At 37.3% G+C, this 13861-nt stretch overlaps 1 protein-coding gene across 6 annotated transcripts in view; it reads left to right on the top strand.

Annotated features, from left to right (window-relative positions):
- The window catches only part of LOC130159241 (neural-cadherin-like), a 67129-nt gene that overhangs the window by 24136 nt on the left and 29132 nt on the right, over positions 1-13861 (top strand). For all 6 annotated transcript variants that reach the window (XR_008825677.1, XR_008825676.1, XM_056360632.1 and 3 more), the window contains exons 7-17: positions 1075-1217; positions 4276-4448; positions 5486-5654; positions 6408-6578; positions 7523-7695; positions 8703-8870; positions 9469-9718; positions 9821-9948; positions 10806-10992; positions 11743-11886; positions 13374-13657. Coding sequence is in view for 4 of the 6 variants with exons in the window: in XM_056360632.1 (XP_056216607.1) it covers positions 1075-1217; positions 4276-4448; positions 5486-5654; positions 6408-6578; positions 7523-7695; positions 8703-8870; positions 9469-9718; positions 9821-9948; positions 10806-10992; positions 11743-11886; positions 13374-13657 (1990 nt within the window). In the remaining 2 variants the exon portion in view is untranslated. The remainder of the gene's footprint in view (positions 1-1074; positions 1218-4275; positions 4449-5485; positions 5655-6407; positions 6579-7522; positions 7696-8702; positions 8871-9468; positions 9719-9820; positions 9949-10805; positions 10993-11742; positions 11887-13373; positions 13658-13861) is intronic.

A 13861-nucleotide genomic window follows, 5' to 3' on the forward strand; every position in this document is an offset into this window, starting at 1 on the left:
CCTATATTTCATGTTCAAAATTATCAGAATTACTTTTAATTTGCTTTCCAGATAGAGAGTTAAGACAGTGTCCTGAGGGTTGTGACTGAGCTAAACCAGAATAATTTACTTCTCTTACTTCATTGCATATTGGATTGGGGGAGGAAAAAAAAGCTATTTCTATGAAGGTTTTGATGAAAACATACATATCTAGACAACAAAAGTGAAAGGAGTTTTCTGTGCATCCATTTTCTTTTTCTTTCAATTTTTTAGTATTTCCAGCGTATGGAGAGTGGGTCCATAAGCACTCTGAACCCAGTAATTATATATACATATGGTTATACATACATCTATTTTATCTATGTTGTTTGCTGCAGCCAGTTGTACTTCATTCATGTGGCTGAGCTTTGGGATATCTACTGTGGACAGGTCTGTAGTATGCTTAGTCTGGCCTGTGCTCAATCCAGTCAGATAAAATAATAAATATTTGGGACTTTGCTAAAGCAGGGGGCTTTTCTACTCCAGAGAGCGTTAAGCTCAGGCTGATAATGCCTCTTAAGAGCTTACAATGTCAGTAATGTGCCTGGACTTGAGAAGAGATTTTTGTAAAACTGACTTTATGCACATATCCTCCAGATCTGGTTCTCATCTTAGTCATGCTGGTACAGACTACACTGAAAGCATTTGGAGTGCTGGTGTCAGAAAGTGCTATAACAAGCAACACTTTAACTTAGCAAATGTTTGCTTTGGTTCTGTGAATCATGCAACTCATTTTTATAAAGTAAAAAAAAATGAATTCTGCATTTAGTGCAGGTCTTGTTGCAAAGCTAAGCTTCAAAGCTTCAGTACTGCTGAGAGTTTGCAATGGCAGTCTGGGAGGCAGCAACAGAAAGGCGTGGATGGTTGGATAGACCAGCAACATTATCATTTCACTGGTTAGCAAAGCAGCAGCTTATCAGTGCAGTTGTATTGGTGGATTGCAAGTCTCTGCTGTACCCTTTGTACAGGTAGTCAGTAGGTGTTGTGAAGCGGAGTTCTGCATATATTATTTCCTGTCTAAATTCATAAATGTGGTGTTGTAATTTCTTTTGACAGCTATAGGAGTTTTGTTTCTGAAGATGCAGGCCCAAACACACTGGTTGCTACAGTTAATGCTGTTGACCCTGATGGAGATGGTGTGACATACGATATTCTGTCTGGGAATCAAAAAGGAAACTTTGTTATTGACCCTAAGAAAGGTAATAATATATTAGCTCTCTGCTACTGCAGGCATAATGCTGATTCTGACGTGATGCAGCTTGAATTTGGTCTTTATTAGGTAGCAATTATAAAAATTGGATAGCATATGCTATTTTTGAAGCTAATATTAACCTATTTAAAAGTAGTATAGGAAAAAGATATGATTGTTCTAGTCTCTCTTGTAACGTTAAAAAAATTGTATCATTTTCCTAAAAGCTTTGTATAATTGATGTATCTTGTTTGTTGTTTGCTTTTGGTCAGTAACTTAATAGAGAGCATTATTGTAGATAACAGGTAACTTAATAGACAGTAATGTAATAGAGAATGTTATTATTGATAAAGATGTGACATTCCAAAATGTCAAACAAGGATCTGAATAACATTTAATCTAGGAAACTAGTTTCAAAGTTGCAGCAAGAAAGGGCTGCTCTGCAGGGTAAGGTGAAATGGGAGCCAAGGCAGGCAGGGGCAGGGACCTCACAGCCACAGACCGCCATCCCAGGCTAGGACATCCCATGCTATAAACGTGGTTCATCCAACAGTCCAGTGGTCACCAAACAAACCCAGTGGTCACCAGACAAATGCGCAGTGAGGGGGTGGGTCTCGGATCAAGCGGGAAAGCAAGTCAGCAGGGCAGCGTCAGGGTGAGCAAGATGCACAGCCAGGTACAGCACACCCCCGGGGAGCTCAGGAAAGGACCTGAGCTTAAACGCAGCTCCTGGGACATGGGCCAGAGGCCACAGACAAGGCTTGTGACAACCAACTGTCTGATCCAAGATTAGCCAGCAGCATGGTGTCAGAGCTGGCCTTGAACACGGGCAGCCAAACCCAGGGAGCAAGAGGAAGAGTGTGCAAGGCCTGTAGGTGCTCTCCAACCTTGACATCCACCTGCTGAAGTTAGCCTAAAATACTGTCAGTAATCAAATAGCTGCGTTAGGAGAAAAAGCTATAGGGTGACAGTTCTGACTGGAATAGTTTTCTTTGTGCAACTTTTTCAATAATTTGGTTTTAACTGAAGTGGACATTTGAGTTTTCAGATGAGGGTTTTATTTTTTTTTTCCTATGCTTATGTCTATGTCCCGATTATGCATGTGAGCAAAGACTTCTTAGCTGAGTTTACTTATTTACTGACACAAAATGATGCATTCGTAGGCAGAATGAGGCTACCACTGTTTCGTTACAGTGAAGGCAAAAGTATATAAAATACGAGCTAAGTATATTTTTCATTTAAGGACAAAATAATTCACATGACCAATCTTATTTAGCCAAGAATACTGCATGCATAATGAAAAAAAAAAAAGTGTGAATACTTTGTTGTTTAAGTAATTTGTTCTGAAATACCAGGTTTTACATTTTCTAAAACTCTTTTCAGCAGTTGCATGTTTTTAAATCCCCAAAAGAAAAACCCCACAACACTGATGTTCTCTCAAAAAAAAAACCCACCAAAAAAACAATCCACCAACACACGCCAGAGTAGGCTGATGTATCCCTTTAAATTAATAGGATTTGTATGCTGTTGATTGCTTGAAAAAACAAAAGGGGGTGTTTTGGGACAGAGACAAGCAACCAAATTGAAGTGCCATTGAAGGACTGAAGTAACTTAATTTCAGTTGAACTATATTTGACCTGTCATGAACTGCAATCAAAATCTGAACTTAAATTTTTCAAAGCTCGATCATTGAATATATAGGAAGGAGTAAGCCAACCTAAGTTATTCTTTCTCTTTATTTCATAGAGTTCACTTAGCATGAAATTTTAATTTAAATGCAAATCATGTTTTTTCAATATTAATGTCAGATTCTGAAATGTTGCCAAAAATATGATCTGCAGGTAACTTGCAAGTGTTGCAACGTGATTCTGAATTTGAGAGCTCCTTTTATCCCTGCTGACTTATAAACAGAATTGTAAGTTGCAGGAGTTAAATTTCTAAAGATACTTTGGCACCTGAAGAGGAGCAATGGTTTGAAAAGTGTCTAATTGCCACAGGGGTAGTATACCTGATGCTTCTGAAAAATCTTTATTGAAAGTGCTTGATTTGATTGATGGCATCTCTTAGGATTAGCTCCATAGTAGTATTATAGATAATTATGTATATGTACTTTCATACTTTTTTAATCTGTTAATTTTTATAGTCTTTGAAACTTAATTTTAGAAACGTGAGCATATTTTTTTTTTTTACAACACTGTTGGGGTTCTGTGGCTTAATAAACCCATAAAGGTTTATACAGTGACTTGCAGCAGTTTCTTTTCAGAAACAATGTCCAGGGAATAATCTGTACCCCCTTGTCGCAGAAATGCCAAGGTAAAGCAGAGATGTGTCAAAAATAAGTGCTGCAGCTAAAACAATACATTTGCAAGCAAACTGAGTGACACTGATGCTGTGACAGTACTCTGTTGTAATGACAGTTGCTATTGTGCCTGCTGAATAACAGAGGTGATTGATGGATGATGGAGCAAAAGAATGGCAGCTTCTTACTGCAGGGTCTCAGCTGTAATTTCTTTTGCTTTTGTAGCAAATCTTTCATACATCTTTCTCTGACAGTGCCTTTATGTCCCATTGAGTACTGTGTATCATTTGTGTGACTTGGGAGAGTAGCAAAATACACATTTCTGAGGATATGCCTATATAGCTAAATGCTGGTGTGGTTAACAGGGCGACACGTGCTTTGTGGCAATAATGATACAGGAACATGGCTGGGCTTACTGGTGTGGCAGGTGCAGGTGCAACAGAAGTCTGCCACAATGTTTCTCTGGATTTTTTTGTTAATTGTTTGGTTTTTCCTGCAGCAGATCCATGAAAGCTAGCGTGCACAGGTCAGCTGAGTTGTAGCTGTTGTCTCATTTAGCTCTATAGACATGTCTGCAGACAAACCTGTTGTGCTTAGTTTTTTTTTAATATCACACTGCAGTAAAAATACCATTGTTACATTACACTGTAGCAGCCTTGTGGTTCATTGGTGAATCGGTAAATGAGAATCGTTTGTTGTCATGCTTACTAGTGAGAAGAGTAATTGGTTAATGTAGTAAAAAAAAATAAAAAACACATTGTTTTTACAGGGCTAGTTAGACTTCGTTCAAGTCCGTTTCCTAAGCTGCAGGGGACAGAGTATGTACTTAATGTCACAGCTACTGATGATAACGCCTCTGGAGGGCCCCATTCTCTTACAAGTACTGCCCAGGTTGTTGTGAAGATTGATGATGTCAACAATAACAAACCTGTCTTTCAGAAGGTAAATTATAATGAGGCTCGGTCATTTGTATTAGACTGTGTGGTAAATGTTTAAGACTGTGTTGTCAGTGCGAGTGATGCAGCAGATGAGCTATTCAAGAAGTGGTCCACTTCCATCTGGCTTTGAGTCCTGATGCCGCTGTCTTCTTCATCTTTTCCATCCCTCTCCTAAGACTTACAGGATTTATTCTCCTCTTGTGGCAGAACAGTTCCTGTGAGCACTGCCTTTTCCCTGAATCACATCTCATCTCTGGCGTTTTAGAAGATGAGGTTGAGTGAATAACTTGTGGAGGTTCAGTGTAGTAGATGTGAGGAGGAATCGATAGGTATAGCTATCTATGCAGTGGACTTGTTCCACAGTATTCCAAAATAGCTCTCTAAATTGCACAGGCTTCTTTTGGTGGTTGTGTGTCTAGAACTGATGAAAGAAAGAATTAAAGTATTTTAGCTTAATTTGTAAAGTACTCTAAAAAATAAATGCTTAAATGTATTTTCAGAATGTTTATTCATATTAAAGACCTGTTATCTAAAAATTTCAAGTTTGAGGCTAATGGCTAAAGTGTTGACGGTCAATGTTGCACATTTTGAAAAGTCAGTGGCTATTCATGTCAGTCTTGGAAACTCTCAGTAGTCTGTCCTTGACAGCGTTACTTTGCATAGAAATTGCTTTTTGACCAAAGCAATTGTGTGCTTTGGGCAAGTATATGTTCTCTTTTTTATAAGACTTTTACTAATACAAAAAAAGAAAATATTTACATTGGGAAGAAACTAACTTTTTCTCCAAGTATTTTCATTAGTTGGAGATGCTCAGTGGCCTCCTGTTTTGTGTTGCTTGTGTAACTGCAAAGTAGCAATTGCAGTATGTAAATTTAATTGTGGTACAGATAAAGCATTAACATCAGCACATGTGAATGAAAGTGTAGATAAATCTTTTTTAATTCTTTCCGCCCCCCTCTAGTATATCTTTAAATCAAATGGCATGGTGAGTCCTTGATTTTTTTTTTTTTTTTTTTTTTTTTTTCTTTCTCCCGCTCTCAGTGTCAGTATTACCGGGAACATGCTTCTGTATTGGAAAACCAGCCTTCAGGGACAGTTGTACTGCAGGTTGAAGCTACTGATGCTGATGAAGGAGACAATGGTGTAGTGAAATATGGCTTGATGCACAGAGATGGTGCCCTACCAGCATTTAGTATTCATCCTGACACAGGTAAAGCAAATACCAGAACTGATACTGGCAGATAGAAACCACTTTGTTACACTGATGGAAAAAAAAGCTTAAACAAAATCAGGCTTCATGCTTTTTAATTTAGTTTTTTGATAGCAAACAAAATATAAACTGCATCAGCTGTATGAACAAATATTCCTTGAAACTAAAAGCTTCATACATGTCCAGTACTGAACTAGAACTGATGTTTTCCCTGAAATGTGGAAGCTCTGCTGTGTGAAATAACTTCTGTGTTTTTGTAACTGGATTTAAAAAAAACAAACATATTTTATGTGCACATTGCCTTGCAACATTGCTAATGGCATATAAAATGATTTATCCAATTGACAGTAGTCTTACAAACAGCAAAGAGACTAAGCCTTGGAAGGCAAAACTAAATTCAGGCTGAAATTTTGGAGGATAAAAAGACATGAAACATGCCTTTACCCTGTACTTACTGCTCTTCACAAGAAATATTTTTTATAAACTGCTTCTCTTAAAGTCAGTTTGGTAAATATCTCTGTTTTCTCAATTTAAGTCTAATTGTATGAAGTTTGCATCTGCCTGAGCAGTACAATTTAAGCTGTTGAAGTTGGTAAATCTTGTGATTGGATCTTTGAACCTGAAGTTCACGTTATTGGTATATTTAACCTATTGTATTGTATCTCAGTGTATTGACAGACAAATAAACATCTAAATGTAGAATATTGTCAAATGCATAGTAATTTGGCTCTCTGGTATTTGATTTATTTTCAGGAGTTCTGGCAACTCTTCAGATATTTGATCGAGAAAAACAGAGGGAATATCCCGTCACTGTGACAGCAACAGATCAGGCAGCGGAACCACTCATTGGAATGTGTCAGATAAATATTGTCATCTTGGACCAAAATGACAATGATCCCAGATTTGAAAACACCCACTATGAATGTAATTGAGAGTCATTTTTGGATGAATTTCGGTGCCCTGAGTGTGAGCTTACCTGATATATAAGATTTTTGGGGTTTGTCTTTTCTGGAAGTAGATGGTGTGACCAACTAGGTGATTGCAGCCAGAGATGCACTTACCGCTGTTAATTGCGGAATGTTATCCTGTGGAATGTGCAATGTAACAAGTTCAGTCTTGACTTGTAGGCTTTCCTGAGTGTCATTACGGGAAAATTCCTTGAAACAATAGCCATGTCAGTCTCTTTCCTTACCTGACTATTCCAAGAGCCTGTGGTACTACATAGAGATGGAAAAGTTGTAATAATGAGTGTGCAGCACTGAAAACTAATTGTATCCTTTGTTTTCTGATTAATAGATTTTTGTCATAAGTTATGATTGCATACTTTTCCCATTTGAATTTCATAATTCTTCATTGTTCATTGTTTTACCTTTCCTTCTTGATTCTTAAAAAAACCCTCCCTGTTTGTGGATAAACACCCAGAGGCATGTATAATATTTGTGAAAAAATGAAGACTGGTAATTCAATTAGTTATACTGTGCAAATCCTAGAAAGCAGTTTCTGACAATGTTGTCCTTTTTTCTGGTTTTATGCAATAAATTAAAATTCCATTTATGTATATTTCTATAATACAGAGCAGTTAGTCCCTTACCAAAATACAAGACATAAAAAAAAAAAAAAAAGTAGTACCTTATGAGAAATAATAATTCCAGGTTATGAATATGATAATATGAAGTTCAAATGTGATGCACAGCTCTGGAGTGACAGCAGCTCTTTAAAATATTCAGATTGATTTATGGCTGTTGTTCCAAGGAAGATCAAGTTACAGCTTCCATACATTATTACTTTAGTATTTCATAATTTCTTAGTAAGATGTTCATGGTCAATTTGACTGTAATTATCAGTATGAAATCCTTTCTTGACATTAGATTTCCTAAGAGAGGACACAAGAGTTGGGACCAGCTTTCTTCGTGTTGCAGCCCATGATGATGACTACAGCTCAAATGCTGCCATTACATATTTGATAGCAAATGAAGAACCAAACTTCTTACAAATTAATCCTACTACAGGATGGGTGTTTGTGAACCAACCCATATCTCAGGTATGATGCTTCCTGCCTTTTTAGGCTGGCGATCTCGGTATATCATAGGAGAGACTGAAGTCACGAGTTTGTGTTACTGCTTCACATTAAAGGATCAATATTGTGTCTAAGGCTTTTAGCTCACTGTGACTTGCTTCTAAGCAAGCCCCGCTTTCAGCTGGAAGGTAGCAGCTGACAGCACTGCCTCTGAGACTTGTTTTTCCTATTTCATTAGCTTTGGCATATGAATACCAAGGAATGGAGGGCTGAGACCATAAGCAGGTGAGCAAGAGTCCAGGTGTTAACAGGCAATGAATTAAACCACAAACCTGAATGTGAAAGAGTGTGAAATTTTTCTTCTCATACAGATCCCCAACTTGATACACATTAGTCATGGTGAACTAAGCATAGCTATCCCTTAGGAGGGTGAAGGCATAATGAACTAAACCAGTGCACGTAATTATCCCAAATTTACCAGTTTCAGGCATTTCTAAATACCTGCGTAAGCAGTTTGATGTTTTCAGTGTTGTAATTTGTGTTGAAACAAAAATATTGTTGTAGATGTCAATCTTTAAATACCTAATAGATATTTTTAATATTGAAATTTAAGTTCTGACACAAAACTTTGGTGAAGGTATATCTTTTTAATATATTATCTTTATTGAATCTTAAAACCCCTACAGACCTAATAACAAAAACTGTTGATAGATAAGCTTAAGTACCCAGGGGCTCCGCAAAGTGTTTGGGTTTTCTTGCTTTTGTTATAAGCATGTGTGAAATTTGCTAAGGTTTATTGAGACAAATAGCAACATTTTCTGACAATCTTAACTAAAGCAAATAGCAGCATTTTCAGCAATGTTGCACCTACTTCATGTTCTGAACTGAGTATTCTGCAGTTTTGAATGTTCTTCTGTGCAGTTTTTAAGTGTGCCTTTAATTTTGTGTATTTATTTAATTGAGGGAGGGGGGGAAAGCTCATCTGAGCCCTGATCAAAACCCTTTGTAATGAAACCTTTTTAACTCTACAGACATCATCTATAATTCGAGAGATTATTGCTACAGATGGAGGCAATAGGAGCAGTAAAGTTGAACTTGCGGTAACTATTACCAGTGCAAAAAACCAGCCTCCACAGTGGGAAAGAGACAGCTATGAAGTTGTTATTCCAGAGAATACTACACGAGATGCATCAGTTTTGGTAAGATTGGGACAAACTGGTTTGTCTGCCTATAGCTTTAAAGCTAGAGGGTAGCTGAACATTGCTTATTTGCTTAAATACAGTGAGCTTTTATAAAAGTTTTGTGTATTGCAGGGACCGATGATGTGCTTTCAGTTTTCTTTCGGAAATGCTAATGGTAATCAGCATTTTGGCTCTAATTTATATGTGTGCAACCATTATTTGATTTCCTTCCCATTTGGATTACACTATAGGCGTTCCAATTTTCTGAATGCTTCTGTGTTACCTGAGGAGATTACTTGCCTTAAAGTAATTAAGAGTTGTTTGGTTTGATTGCTTGAAATGAGTAATCGAAACAGCTTTATGAAGTTACTCCAAAATACCTATTTTTAGGGTAGAAGCATGAGTAACCAAACATGTAATGACTGATAACCTTTGGTTGCAGCTGTATCCAGCCTGGAGATGTATCAGGCAGGGTTAAGATGTGGTATCAAGAAATACTTGTACTACTGTTTTCAGTTGAGAGCTGAAGATCTGCGAGACTTAATACACAAAAGCTTTTAGCCATGTTGCTGTGCTTACGGAAGTGTTCATTATGCAAACTTTTTGAACTGTGCAGACAATCAAAGCAACTTCTCCCCTTGGTGATCCCCGTGTGACTTACAACCTAGAAGAGGGACTTGTTCCGGAGACCAACATGCCAGTTCGTTTCTACCTGACTCCAAACAGACATGATGGTTCTGCTTCCATCCTGGTAGCTGAGCCACTAGATTATGAAACAACAAAGAGCTTTCTGCTGAGGGTTCGAGCACAGAATGTTGCTGCATTTCCTCTGGCAGCATTCACTACAGTCTACATTAATGTAACAGGTGCGTAAGCTCTTCAGCAGTGTTATAGTATAATCATAGTAGTTATTTTTTTCTTTAAAGTTTTATAGTTTTCTCTTTATGCACTCTTTTCTGATGTTTTAGATGTCAATGACAATGTCCCATTCTTCACTTCATCTATTTATGAAGCCTGGGTAACAGAGGGAGCTGGTGTTGGGACATTTGTCATTCAGGTGTCTGCCACCGACCTTGACCTTGGTCAGAATGGTGAGGTAAGCAAGTGGGGACCTACATCTTCCATGATGAAAGGTATGGAACAACTTCTGTGTGAACAATGGCTAAGTAGACTAGAATTCTTCAACCAAAGAAGGGGATCACTAATAGGGAAACATGAGATCAAATAAAGTAGTTAATTACGTTTCTGTCTTGCCATATGAAAAATCCAGCTAAAACTAGTAGGTGAGAGATAGAAAACAGAAGAAATATTTATACAGTCTGTGGTTCAGGTGAAAAATGTGCTATAAAATGCTGTGGTTTGGAAAGGTCTACATAGACCTAAAATATGATTGGATAAATTAATGGAAGGAAAGATGTGTTAAAAGCTTTTGTGAGTTGTAAATCATTGGGGGTACTGAAAACTGAGCCCTTGCAAAATATGTCAAGTTAACATCAAAAGTAGATGTATTTGTTACTGATTTTAGAAATCAAAAGTAGCTATATCCTTAGAACAAGAGTGCAAGCTGAAGTCAAGTGCACAAAAACCTACATATAATAGAGACTAGAACATGGTCTATGATACTGAGCAAGTTCAAATTCAGCTCTCCTGGGGTTATTATATTAGTACCCGGGTTCTTTAGCTGAGTTTGAGTGCTGTTGCACAAGCACTGTACAAACGTGAAGTAGTGAACTCAGGGACTGATTAAACAAGACAAATTTATTTCCTTTACAGATCAGCAGCCAACATGCAAGGAAGTTAATTGACTTTAAACTATATTGCTCAAGCTGGCAGTTGTACCCAGCTTTCTTGGCCCTGATCAAGTTCTCAAATACAAGACTGTTCCTCCTCTCTAAGTATTTAGTTGTGAACAAAAGGAAAGTGTAGGTTAATAACTTCTTTTTAATCCTTTAGATAACTTACTCCCTGTTACATGACAGTGGCAGAGACTACACATATTTTCACTTGGACTCACAGACAGGCTCAATATACACTGCCTCAGTGTTTGATAGAGAGAAGAAGAGGTCCTATCTTCTCGAAGTCAAGTCAGTAGATGGCTCTGAATCAGCTCGACCTGGAAAACATGGGAAGCCAAACTCAGGTAAGAGACACGTCTGTGGCAAGCATGATTTTACCTGGATTGGTCTCTGAAAATAAAAGCTCTGAAGTGCAAGGTTAAATGTTAATTACCTTTTTTCAAGTGCACTTGTGAAAGAGTGCCTGTTGTTTTGGCTTTGTTTTTTTTCCCCTACTGTTTCTGTGTGCAACAGTTGTGGCAGGTCTGGAAGAGATATTTCATGTGATGACCAGGTAAGTTTTTTGTTCTGACATTAAAGGAAAACTATGGCTTCACAGTTAGTTTGGTGAGTATTTCCTAGCTAGCAAGGATGCACCCAGTATCTGTAGGATGCAGACCTTTGGGTAATAAAGTGTTTCTCAGAGCACTGAATATGGTACTATATTCAGTCAAAAGTAATTATGAAGTATGAAGCAGGAAAGTTCAAGATAGAAAAATCCCATTCTCAATTGACGACTGTTCTTCAACAAAGACTTAAAATTTGGCTTTTGTAGCTCCAGGACAAAAAGTTATGACTGAAAGCTATACAATTGCCATATTAGGCATCAATTATTCACACATTATCTGTTTAAACAAGTTGGATGTGACACTGATTTGATGTCCAAGTGCTTTTGAGTAATGTTGGTATATGTATTGTCCACAACCCTAAGGGTTTGTTTCTATATTGTCTGCATATTCGTCTTCATTTAATGTGCAGCTAGACAGTTTAAGGAATTGTAGCTGACAGAAGTGGCACAGCTGAGTATTTTAATGTCTTGTTTCTTGTCTCTCTAGACACAGCCTACGTGCGCGTTTTTATCAGCGATGTGAATGATAACAAGCCTGTCTTCACTCAGAGTGTCTATGAAGTTAATGTGGATGAAGACCAGGATGTGGGCTCAAGTATCATTACAGTCAGTGCTAATGATGAAGATGAAGGTAAAGCATTGGAATTCCCCATAGCTGTGTCTAAAATATTAATGAGTTAATTTCAGCACAGCAAGACATATTTAGTGGTGTTAGAGAGGTGGATGTCTTTTTGTCTTCAGATTTTAAAACTTTAAGTGAACTGATTGGGCATGAACATTAGTTCATAATGGAGCTGTGAGGCATAAGTCAACTCTTATTTCGGGAGGCAATGCATTAATGTGGGTTGATAGGGAATAATTTCTGTGCCAGCAAATACAAATTTATTATAGATCATACCATTTTCTTACAAATGGGGACCAATAAAAATGTCCTCATTGACTAGAATGAATCAGACTTGATTTCAGTGAGGTTCATTTGCTCTTTCTGTGGACAGTATAGTTGTATTGTTGGTTTTTGGTTTGTTGGTGGGTTTTTTTTTTTTTGGTACACATTCTCATATTTGAATCTAGACTTCTTAAATGCATATGTTGAGTCTTAGCTATATTGTTTTATCTACAAATCAGTCAGGAATTCAGCTGTAATTTGTGAGTCATGTAAAAATAAGTACATAACCAGTGCTTATAAATGAGAGAGGGAACGGTACAGGCTTCTGTCTTTTGGCCATGGTGCACTACTAATTTGGCTTTGCTGCATGGCAAAACCACACATATTTTGTTGCACAAGCCCCAAAGGACTGTTCTGCCATTATGGCTGTGAAGCGCAAGTACATCCTGACTGTGTTTAATTCCCCCCTGGCTCAAGGAGGTTGAGGCAAATGTGGCCAAGTTGTACTGAAGAAGGATTTACCTACTTAAGGAAATCTTAGTTTGTTATTTAGGCTGTGTGTAAATCTACTCTCTAGTGTTGGATCAGAGGCCCTGATGTGATGGATGTATGACACTTCATTTCTGTCCTCTTAATAAAGTAAATGATTAAAGATGTAGCTATGAAAGAAGGAAAGAGGAGAAGAATGGTATGTGAAGGTAGAGCTTGCAGAAAGGCTAGAAGTCTTTACTTGATCTAAAACCATTGGGGAATTGGTATTACCTCTAAAATTGTGAGAAGTTCTGTTAGGACTGTCACCTCTGGCTTAATACATAATTATCCTGTTTGTTGGTAAAGTCTGTGCATAAATTAATATGAGTGCGAAGTTGTTCTATGATATGAGGTGTTTTATGATAACTCATTCTTACACGCTGCATGTTAGCAAATAAGAATGTTTCTTTGGTCCCATAGCCTTGGCCAGTCATATTGATCCTTCAGAGAATTCAAGTTATCATAAGTAAAAGCAGAATTAATACTTAATTGCAAAGACACATTTTATAATAAGACACAGATTACAATTGGACGTACCAGAATTCAATACGCTGGTAAGTAATCTGGCATAGCTGCATGTTTTAAAAGACCACAAAACTGTTAATACCAAAAATCAGTTATCATAAGATTTGTACTTCCTCTTAACATTCCATGTTTCAATCTACTTCAAGAAATGTGTGTCTTTTGATGTTAATTGACAGGAACAAATGCTAAATTACGGTATCAGATCACAGCTGGAAACACAGGAGGAGTACTTGATGTAGAACCAGAAACAGGAGCCATTTTTATTGCTCAGCCACTGGATTATGAAGAAACAAAAATGTATGAGATTCACTTGTTGGCCTCTGATGGGAAATGGGAAGATTATGCAGTTATCGTCATCAATGTCTTGAATAAAAATGATGAGACTCCAGTTTTCTCTATCAATGAATACTATGGAAGTATAATGGAGGAACTGGATGGGTTACCAGTCTTTGTACTTCAGGTAGTATATGCAGTTTCAGAGATCATATTTCAGTAAAAAAGCACAGATTACTCTGGTAAAATTATGTTAACAATAATCCAGCACAGATATATTAATGAAATTTAGTTTTACTGAGGTTTTTTTTGTCAGTGGAAGAAGAGAAATGGACTTTTGTGGAAAAATAATTACAAAGATAGTAAGTAGGAGAAGCAGGATTGATCATTT

This window comes from Falco biarmicus, chromosome 15 (genome assembly GCF_023638135.1).
Source record: "Falco biarmicus isolate bFalBia1 chromosome 15, bFalBia1.pri, whole genome shotgun sequence".
NCBI classification, from domain to species: Eukaryota; Metazoa; Chordata; class Aves; order Falconiformes; family Falconidae; genus Falco; species Falco biarmicus.